The sequence below is a fragment of the Eulemur rufifrons genome, chromosome 30 (assembly GCF_041146395.1).
Source record: "Eulemur rufifrons isolate Redbay chromosome 30, OSU_ERuf_1, whole genome shotgun sequence".
NCBI lineage: Eukaryota > Metazoa > Chordata > Mammalia > Primates > Lemuridae > Eulemur > Eulemur rufifrons.
In genome coordinates, this window is record NC_091012.1 from 65817562 (window position 1) to 65828940 (window position 11379).

At 40.7% G+C, this 11379-nt stretch overlaps 1 protein-coding gene across 1 annotated transcript; it reads left to right on the forward strand.

Moving 5' to 3' along the window:
• The first annotated feature begins 801 nt into the window (after positions 1 to 801).
• RAB9B (RAB9B, member RAS oncogene family) lies at positions 802 to 10454 on the forward strand. Its single transcript, XM_069463787.1, has 3 exons — positions 802 to 998; positions 5708 to 5781; positions 6976 to 10454. The coding sequence occupies exon 3, from the start codon at positions 7018 to 7020 to the stop codon at positions 7621 to 7623; it is 606 nt and encodes a 201-aa protein (XP_069319888.1). The 5' UTR covers positions 802 to 998; positions 5708 to 5781; positions 6976 to 7017; the 3' UTR covers positions 7624 to 10454.
• Positions 10455 to 11379: the final 925 nt, after the last annotated feature.

The window sequence follows — 11379 nt, forward strand, 5'->3', positions numbered from 1 at the left end:
AGCAGGGTTTCAGACAATAGGGAAGCTTCAGAGATGGTTGTGCCTGACAGAGAGGTAGAGTGCAAGATAAATGACCTCAGGAGCTTTGTCTTTCTTTTATTCCAGGGGAAAAAGATACACAAACTAGTCGGAGGTAGCAGAGGACCACAGGAAACAAAAGAAGGGACTGGTTAGGTGGCTAGGCACAACTGGAACATTGAATTCCACCCCGGAACAGTTCCAGGAACCTCAGGTAATGCTGTCCGTGTGGCCCTCTAGAACGTTAGCTGGTAAGGGTAAAAGGCAATGTGTCTTCTATGCCTGAGCTACAGATGTGGACCTTTCCTTTTGGATTGCCCTGAGAATTTCATGAGCAGTAGCTAACTAGAAGGCCTAGGAATGTGCTGTGATCATGTGTTTGCCTGAATTATTTGAGACGAGAGGATGTATGTGCTATCCCTTTGGCAAAATTTAAGGATTTGGAGCCAGGACAAATGAGGTAGATCGGGAGGGTAATTGCAGAAGTGGGGCAGTGGCTAGCCCTGCCTGAGGGCTTAGGCCCCAGGATGCAGAGGAGCTAAGTGGGAAAGCAATGTTTGACGGTCCATTGTTGCTGTGCCTACTAATCAGCTAGGGAAGGGGAAGGAGGACAAGGGAAGCCAGGGTTGGACACCGAGCGTGAAAGAAGAGTGGGCCAGCCAGGCAGCGCTTTCCACATAGGAGGGCGGGAGACAGCCACACCGGGTCCCCAGCGCCAAGAAAGGGGCACGAGGAGGCGGCGCGGGCCCCGCCCCCTCCCCTGGCGGGTGCGGGCGCGGGCGCGAGACGCTGCGCGGCGGCAGCGGCGGGCGCGAGCGGCAGCTGTCAGGCCACCGAGGTCCAAGCCGCACTTGCTGCCCCATTGAGGACGAGGCGGCATCAGGAGCGGTGACGGTGTGTCTGAGGAGCCCGACTGCCGGCACGCATAGCTAAGCTGCCCGCCACCGCAGCCCTCTCGCGTCTCCTTCCCACCGTACTGGGTAAGGTGCCTGCGCGTGGGCAGGAAGAGGGGCTGGAGGACCCGGGAGGCGGGCGGCCTGTAGGAAGGAGAAAGGGTGGTCTAGGTGATCCCCGAGGCCACTCACAGCTTGGGAAAGGGGCTTAAGCGATGCTGGGGCCGGAGTTGGGGGGCAGGTGACGGTGGAGGGGGGCGTTGCTGAGTAATCCCGAGCGGCTGCCACAGCCGGGCGACAGGCGCAGGGCTCCGTGGGGAGCGGGTGTGGCTCAGTGCGCATGCGCCCAGCCGACTCGCTTGAAGAGCCGGGGGTGAGGTGAGAGGACCTGGGTCTCAGGTAGTTGGGACTATGCGTGACATCTCACTTTCTAGGATCCTAATGCTAACAGTGCCCCTGTCATAGAGATGCCAGCATCCCGGGTCTCCTAAGGAAGCTTCTTTTCCCTGTACTCAGCTGGCTTAGTGTAATCCAAACCTTACCTACCTATTTGTCTCCGGGCAGTCTAGTCGGAAGAAGTGGCCTGGGGACGGTACCAATTTGCTATCTAGTGTGCCTTTGGGTTCATAGCCCCAGAGCTGTGGTTGTGACGAGTGAAAGGCTACACGTGAGATTCCACCTTGGACCCTTGAAGTTGCATATAGGATGTAATTATGAGCATGAATGTGGGAATAGCGTTTCAGTGACATGACGGCTGTGGCATTTGGACTCATAGCATGGATGTAGCTGATAATTTGTTAGCTCTGCAAAATTAATCCGGTGCGTCAGAGGGCTTCCCTGCTATGGAGCACCATCCCCACCCCCACCCCCAAGCATCAGGTTGTATTGGAAACAGCCTACACCATTTAAGTTAGAGGCTCTCAAAGATCCAATCATTTCTTATTTATGTTTATTTTTACATAGATTAGTGAAAGCCACGCCCAATTCTCCAGGGCAATATTTCCAAATATTGTACCAGGATTCAACAGTGAGTTGAGTAGCCCTTACCACTGCGTGGCCACAACATGGGCTTTCCCCACAGGTCCAACCATGGCTCCTCCCCTGTCCAGACTTCCATCAGGGCCACTGTCATCCACTGCCTAGCCCTCCCCTCTTGCTCTTCCCCCACCCAACCTGCAGTACACATCCCTCTCAAGACTTGCTCCTGAGCAATCTGCGCTACTGATTTTGAGCATCATTCCACTCCATGGCAACTGAACTGATGTTATCAATTTGCATTTCTGCCCCTCTTCGCTCCATCATCACACAAAAATGTATTATTTTCAAAGGTTCAACATCTTTCTTTTCATTGCACTGCCTCCTCCCTCACCTTCACCCCCACCCCCAAACATCCCCAACTAAATACAATAATATTAATTAGGCTGTGTGGGTGCAGGCACAGCAGATTCAGAGGGTCGCAAGTATGTTAAAGAACAAAGAACTGAGGAATATTGGTTACATGAATTCCTAATTCACCTTACTTTCCTAGGCTGAGACCCTAATTGGGAAAAAAAAGTGAATAAATTATCCTTAGAGAGTGCTCGTTAATCTGTTTGGTGGGGAGTAGGAAAAGGGTATTGCATCTGTTGAATATTTGAGTCAGTTAACGCCAGATCTTTCTCTAAATGGGACCAAAATTAAAATAAATATTTTGGTCCAAATCCTAGCTTGATAGGGGACCCATAAAAAATGCATAAGGCATTTGACTTTCCTAGTAAACATATTTAGGGTTATCAAAGAATTCCTTTGTCTGCTTAATGCTACCTTCTTTTAAGGTTTGGATTAAATCTGGCATATTCTTGGGGAGGAAAAAAATTGTTTCATTTGCTTTTACACTTTGCTAGTTCTTTTTAATTTAAGCATGTACTAAAGACATCACATTCATTTTCAAACAAGGATGAATAATAGTGGAGATGCCAGGACCCACTGACAACAAGTAGAGATAGTTATTCTGCTCTTGGTTTTGGTGGGAATGGAGAAATGTATATATTTATTTTTAAAATGTGAGGGGAGGGGAGGGGGAGGGGAGGGAAACTGGAGCATTTTCCTTGACTTTCAACAGGTAGAATTTCTGTTAAGTCCCATTTGGAAAATGATCCAGATAAGTTCATAACTTCTGCTCTTTAGGCACCTTATAAATAATAGTATTTGGACATCTTACAGAGGTATGAATCTATTGTACCTTGGCACCAATTCATAGGCATTAATTCTGAGCACCTACCTTATCAGTTAATTCATAAACAAATATTTATTGGGTTATCCATGTAGGATCCTGTGCTGCATGCTGAAGGGGTTTCAAAGATATACACAAACAGGGGCCTTATTATCCAGGAATTTTAAATTGGTTGTGTAGGAGAGACATACTTAGAAAAAAGTTTGTTAACAAAATAAGGCAGTATAACGATACAATTTGAACTGTAAACCTTGAGATCTCGAGCTTCTATGTTGATGTGTAACTTCTTGAGGGCAAGACCTAGCCTTAAACATTTATGCATTTCCAACAGTATCTGCACCCAGTGGGTGTTCAAGGGATGAAGCTTTGCAAAGTAGATTGAGTGGGGAGAAACCAAAGGCAGGGAGAGAGGAACCAGGAAGCTTTCACAATAGTTTAGATGTGAAGAGATGCAGGCCAAAAGGAGGATGGTAGCAGGGGACTAGAAAAGGATATTTTGAGGAAAAATCAGCAGGACTTAGTGACCTAAGGCAAGGCAATGAGCCTAAACTGTTTTCATTTCTACTTCTGCAAACAAATAAGAGTTGGAGACAGTAGAGGATAGTGGAGGGTCACCTTAGTAAGGACACAGCACACAGTAGACACTCAAAGCATCAGTAACAGGATTGGACCAGAAGACCCTTAAAGTTTCTCCTATACTGCAATTCTGTGCCATGTGTAGATGCTCAAGATTGTTGAGGAACAAGTCATTCTTGGATATGGAAGAAAGAGAAAAAGAATTGTTATCCTCCCACTAGCAGGCCCTTTCTGAGAAGGGTTAATATGGAGCCACAAGGCCCCCACCAGCGAATGGAACGAGATGGAGGAACAAGAGGGACAAAAATCTCACACCAAAGTTTTCAAGAAATGCTTACAAATCTTTGAAAATTTCATAAGATATTCATTCTTCCCCAAATCCAGTGAGTTAAATAGGGCAGGTATTATCTGCTCTATTTTTATATAAGAAGATACTGAAACAGAAAGATTAAATGACCTGCCCAAGTTCATAAACTAAATGAATGATATAGCAGTGATGAAGACCCTGATGCCCTAATTGCTACCATCCAGGGCTCTTGACAGTAAACCACATTGCTTTTCGTCCTTTCTCCCTGGCATAGAGCCTATGTACCCAGAAGTTATGTGTGCACGTGACCAAATGGGGAATGTACAAGCAACTGCAGCATTATCTCAGATAGTTATTAATACATCATCATTATTCCTGGAGCTGAGCATTTGGTTTCCATATTTACTCAGTCCTTGACCCATCCATTGAGTTTATCTGCAGCCGAGAAAGTAGGGTCAATGAATCATTTAATGATGTGAACACCTGTTTGCTAGGAACTTAAGGAAGCTCATTTGGTATGGACCCTTAATACCAGCCATCAGTATCATGCCCAAGTTTGTACTTCTGTTACTTTTTCAAATAAGAGTTCAAGAGTTCTCTGTAAAATTATCCTGCAGACTAGTATAAAAAATATAGAAGTGTGCTAACACTGGTTTCATCTCCATTTAAAGAAACGTTTTTTACTTGAGCTAGTTCCAAAGACAGCAATTTGAGAGCAGGAAAAAAAAAAAAGATGACAAAAATCAGGAATTGTAGGAAACTTGAAAATTCTGTAGAGTAGATATAGACCAAAAAGGTGGATAAGGCATATCAATTTAGGAGTAATTATTTAAATTCATTATTACTGATTTAGATATATATTAAATCGCTTATATGCTTTACCTGTATTTGAAAAAAAACAACATGAGATTATTAAGTAACAGAGTTTTTTTAAAAAAGCTTCTATATTCCTCAGTAAGAAAGAACACTCAACAGATCTAGGAGCTATTTTTCTTTTTAGACCATTACACTTGATGCTGCTTAAATAATATTCTTGCTGTAATTCCCTATAATAGTAAATGAAGGTGTGTTTGAATTTAATAAGGCCAGCTAAGTACTTTTAAAACTTGTATTCAAGACAGATGACATAAATTAATGTATGAACAATTAGCCAAGAGAAGATACTCTATTGTAAATAGGAAGCCCACAAACGTAATTTTTTCCTCTTCTTATGGAATCAATTGCAGAGACAAGTTTGAGGCAGATTGGTGAGTGTACTAATAACTTTCGTAGAGATAGGAATGTTGACAGGTATAAAGGGAAGTAGTTTCATCTCTGATTTAGGGTTTCAACATATCTTAGATTGCTCTGTGCTTTCTCTTTCCTGAATATCATCTATTGTGAGTATCATCTGCTTTCTTTAATTTACTTTTATTTTGAATGGAAAATTCAATGGAAAGACAATATAAAACTGAAAAATTATATAAAGTACACTCAATTTAGGACAAGTTAAAGTTCTTGCAATAAAATTATTTTGCTTGTATTAAGCATTTATAGCATTTGGAACTCTTAAGTATACTGGGGGAAAAGCATCCTCTATAGATTACCTGAGGTTGCTCTGGGTTCTTTTTTTCCCTGACGTGAATGTATTTTTATATATGGCCTTAACTTTATTTTATTACAGATTTTTTAAAAAATAACATTTCCCATTCTGTTTTTTAGAACTCTAAAAAGAAAGAATAAAACAACAACAGGAAAAAAGAAAAAGATTAGAATTGTGACAAAAACCCAACTGGGTAGGTATTTCATGGGGGCACACCATGATTTTTAGATATTTTTAAATTTGATCTCTAAAAATGAATATTTGGAAAAATATATAGTTAGTACACATGCATTCCAAAATAATTTTAAGGACTACTGATTTTGTTAAATTACATACCAAACATGTGTGCTTCCAAAAACTCTTTTGCATATGCTCCTTTGATTAGTGATTAGTTTTCATCCCTTTGTGTCCCTTGCATAAATATCACCTGATTATCCTCGCCATTGTTGAGTTCACGTAATGAACCTAATGTGAAAGTACCCGACAGAATATAGCAAAAGGTAGTTAGTCAGTAAGCATTTAACCTTTTTATTTTAAGATGCATTCTAGGTATTCCATGTGTAGACATGTTGTAGAGGTAACAAGAAGGGTACCATATAATTATTAGCACTTTAGATTTTATTATATGTTTTCATATGTTAACTATTAAGGAATTAAAACCTAAATCCAAAAACTAATAAGCTATTCAAGATTTTCTCCCTTAATGATAACTATTATGTTGATATCAGTCAACTGTCATCAACTTAAATGCCATCGTTCCATAAATAAAGATTATGAAAGATCCTTAGGGAGGGTATCCATATCAATGCAAGTATAAGGGAGTAAATGCCTGAAGAAACTTAACCTTTTCCTCTCTTCCAGATTCTGGGATCCAGTCTAATTCTGGCCCAGACCTCTACAGACAGAATCAAGAATCTAGCTTTCACAGCTTTCTCTTTTCAATAATTCTTGTTTCCATTGGGAACAGATTTCAAATCCCAAATCAATTTCATGCTATTTAAAAAAATTTTTTTTCATACTACTTGCCTCTTGTTTGGAACTGTCCAAACTAGAAGCTAAAATAGTCACACATTTAACTGGCATTCCTGTTCTAGGCTCTCTCCCTAGAATAGGGTCAGAACTGAACCAAATTACAGGACCATCTGCTAATCCATTCACCCATGGCATTTAGCCATTTTTCTGGCACAGACAAGAGACCTCAGAAAAACAAGACCTATTTTCCCCCTTATGTAAAAAGAGTTTTATATCTTCTGTACTATATCAATTAATGAGCATGAATCAAGAGAAGTTAAATTAGAAGGCCTCATAATTTAGAGAAATTTGCTATGAAGTTGATTTCAGTTTCAGGTTTAACTGTTTTCCCTCCTACTTTTTCTTTTATTTTCAGGTTCTCTTGGTTACAAAGTCCTCCCCTTCTGGTGCTGCAACAATGAGTGGGAAATCCCTGCTCCTAAAGGTCATTCTCTTGGGTGATGGTGGAGTTGGGAAAAGCTCACTTATGAACCGTTATGTAACCAATAAATTTGACTCCCAGGCTTTTCACACCATAGGGGTAGAGTTCTTAAATCGAGATCTGGAGGTAGATGGACGCTTTGTAACTCTCCAGATCTGGGACACTGCAGGGCAGGAACGTTTCAAGAGCCTTAGGACACCCTTCTACAGGGGAGCAGACTGCTGCCTCTTGACATTCAGCGTGGACGACCGGCAGAGCTTCGAGAACCTTGGTAACTGGCAGAAGGAATTTATCTACTATGCAGATGTGAAGGACCCTGAGCACTTTCCCTTTGTAGTTCTGGGTAACAAGGTAGACAAAGAGGATAGGCAAGTGACTACTGAGGAGGCACAAGCCTGGTGCATGGAAAATGGGGATTACCCTTATCTAGAAACTAGTGCCAAAGATGATACTAATGTGACAGTGGCCTTTGAAGAAGCTGTCAGACAGGTGTTAGCTGTAGAGGAACAGCTAGAGCATTGCATGTTAGGTCACACCATTGACTTGAACAGTGGCTCCAAAGCAGGATCTTCATGCTGTTAAAAGTAAGGAGCCTTTATAAGTGTGCCCTGAATTGGTCAGTCAGTAGTATATGAATAACTGTGCCCCTCTAAGAGTGCACACATGCACACAAGAGGGTAAGAGATAAGGTTCTGATTGTGAAACAGAGCCTTTCAAATTGAAGTTGTAGAGCGATTTAAAAAAACAAAAAGCTTTATCAAGCCAAGTGTATTTTGCGTGATTTCTGCTACTTCCCCTTCTTGTGTGTCTCGGGACTTATCTGAAAATTTTAGTCCTGAGAGGTTTAAATATTTTTAAAGTCACAGTTTAAACGTAGATCCCAGCCGCATGAAGGAGTTAAAGAGTTACAGCTATCCCTTAAAGCATTCCATTAATCAACTAACAAATGTCACCATTAGACTCTTGCCAAGCAGTTTCTGACATTTCTGCCAAAGGCAAAAAAAATAAGACTCTGAGCTGTATTACAATAAAAATAATGATGCAAACAAGCATTCCTAAGCTTGAATTATAAAGAGGTTATAATGATTGGGAATGCAAAAGTACAATGACGTACACTGACTTGTGTAAATGGTTATGTATAGTTTGCTCCCATTTGAGCTTTTCAAAAAATACCATCTCAATAAGAGATACTCTAATGACACTGGAAGTTGATTATACTCCTTATGTTTGAAGTCACAGGATACTAGTGAATGGATTATGCTTAAATATGCCAACCACCCCTGCAAATAAATGGTTGGCCTGCTTTTACTTCATAAGTCTACTTTTGCTACATAGAGATGTTGCTTCTCTGACAAAACCTCTTATCAATTTAGCAATGCTGCTTAGTATATGGCTTTGGGTGCAGTGCTTTCTGCTCATAATTTAAATGGTCCTTTGATCCACCATGCTGGGCTCATGGAGAAGGCTTCAGAAAAGATAATGGGCTTTTCTCACAAGGTTCCTTAACTCAAATATTTACTGTAGAAGGAACTGATTTCTTGTATGTTGCACTGTATGTTCAGCTGGCCAAACTAGGACGTTAAAAGTGACAAAAGAGCAGATTTTAACCCTGCGTTAGAATGAATTTCTTATAATTGGAGTTGTCCAACAGTGGAATGGACTGCCTTAATAGTAAGCTCCCTTCCAGTGAAAATATTCACTGGATGACCATCTGTTAAAATACCATAAAGGGAATTTCTGTACTGGCTACATGTTCAGTATAAGGTCTCTTCTGGCTGTAAGTTCTATGAATCTATAAACTGTGTCAGTGCCATGCTGTGGTTAGATTTATCTGAAGATAACAGCTAAGACTATGGAGAGGGACTTTAAAAATTCTCAAACCATTCTGTGATCAGCTTTTAACAGCAACTATATAGCTCTTCCTTTTGCTTTTGCACTGTGGCAGGAAAAATTCTTAAGCTCTGAGTAATCTTTATGAGCCCTGATATGAACACCCTAAAGATACCATATTAAAATATTAATACAAAAATGGTTTGACAATTTTTGATTGCTATGACTGCCAGTTATATACTGTATTATGAATATGCAGTCTGGTTCTTGTTGGTTGATCTGTTTATCCTGCGTAGTTTTTAATCTGTACTTTAAAACATCTGTGATAAGAATAGTGACCCAAAGTAGTAAGAGACTGTTAGAAATGACCCCAAAAAGAGACTTAGGCTGGGAAGGGAGTGGGAGCTTTCATAGGAATACAGCCTAGACCTCTCCATTGTAGCCACATATGGAATCAGCCTTACACGTGGGACCTTATGTGCTTTAAGAGCTCTGGGACTTTTTGGCCACGTAGACAAGAGGAGAACAGTATTTCAACCCAGGCGTACTCAGTATTTGCAATTCAGATATAGTCCTGACCCTATTGTTCAATTAACTTTGATGCCAGAAGTCAAAGCCAGAACTGGGACCCCAAAGCTCTTAAGTATTTGTCCCTATCCTGCCTATGCCTATAGCCAGCTGCACTGGTTTTCAAGTTCTATGATCATTTTGCTACAATTATGTTAGGGTGAAAATCTGTACGTCAAAAGTGTTAAATGCTAATTATTTTTAAGTGCATGAGACCTGGGGCCTTCTCTTTCTACTTGCACTCTGCTTATAATAGTTTCTATTTGTAGATCTCAGGCCTTCACGAAGACCTCCATCAACTCACAAAAGTACTTGTCTCTATTAGAGTGAGATGTGGTCATTTGAATAAAAAACTTACATGGATTGTCTAATTCATAGGCATCCTGTCCGTCCAAGGCAAGTGTTAATTTTATTAGCCCTTCAACTGAAGCCCCTTTCCTCTTAGCCATACCAATTTTTTCTGCCAAATTACTACACAATATCTTAGTGAAAGCACTTAACATTAAGTGACAAAAACATTGGCATTTTGGTGAGTAACACTCAGTGGGGTGCTGACATTTAGTTTGGGTAAGATTAAAAAACACCAAAGGCTGAAATCTGTGAGTACCAGGAACTGTGCTTATAGGTTTAGAAATTGACTATGTACCCTAGAATGTGCAGTGCAATATTTTCAATAGGTGATTTTTAATGAACACTAGATTTTTGAAATAATATATTTCTAATTAGGACTATACTGTTTTTCAGTGGTCCATTAAAACATCATACAGAATTATTTAGTTTATTATGTATTGGCTAACTTTCAAGGGGCCTCAGATTCCATATGTCTTCAGTGGATTGATGACTTTCAGGTTAATTTGTGCCTGCCTCAGCCATGTCTGTTTTATCCTGAGGTATTCCACAATCCTCTTGTTGCAGGTGCTGCTAAAATCTCAAAATTGTGTATCAGATATTTTCTTCCAACTGTAAAAAACCATCTGTGTTAAAGTGAATAAAAAGTGCATTTTGAATAACCAACATACCATGTTTGTGTTTCTTCCCTCTCTTTCTCTTTTTAAGCAATTGGTGGGTCTGATCAACAGTACTCATCAATCAAGTCACTCTTCCAGGCTGCGCTGGATGTGGCCCCTGGATCACTTTTCACATGGTACTCCAAGCAGTCACTGCCTAGTGATCAGACAGATACTACTATACTGATTGAGAAGCAAACTCAAAAGATCAGAGTGGGGAGGTTCCTTTTATTTTTATACCACTTTCTAATGCATGAAGAGTATTGGGGCTGGAAATTGGATCTTAACTCTCCACTTTATTTCTTTATCAGTTTAAAACAAATGTTAAGCCATCACAAAATATAAACAAAATAAGACTGGGCGCGGTGGCTCACACCAGTAATCCTAGCACTCTGGCAGGCCAAGGGGGGAGTGATCGCCTGAGGTCAGGAGTTGAGACCAGCCTGAGCAAGAGCGAGACCCTGTCTCTACTAAAAATAGAAAAATTAGCCGGGCATGGTGGTGCATGCCTGTAGTCCCAGCTACTCTGGAGGCTGAGGCAGGAGGATGGCTTGAGCCCAGGAGTTTGAGGTTGCTGTGAGCTAGGCTGACACCATGGCACTCTAGCCCAGACAACAGAGTGAGACTGTCTAAAAAAAAAAATATATATATATATATACACACACACACAAAAAAAATACACTTATTCCCTTTATTTTCTTGACTGGTGAATTGTCCAGACCTTAGGGAAACATGAATATATAGGCAAAATAAATCAGAAACCAAAGGATAATTTTGTTCAATATTCTGTCCTCTTACATCTCACATATTGGACTTTAATAATACATTAGCATCAAATGGCTTGAATATGCATAATGGTGGCTTTTAAATTATGGAAGTCTCTCCACAGCACATAATTTCATTACATTGATTCCATCTGCCACAAATTTAGCCC

Coding starts and splice junctions, on each gene's coding strand:
- RAB9B (XM_069463787.1), top strand. CDS start 7,018: ATGAGTGGGAAATCCCTGCTCCTAAAGGTCATTCTCTTGGGTGATGGT.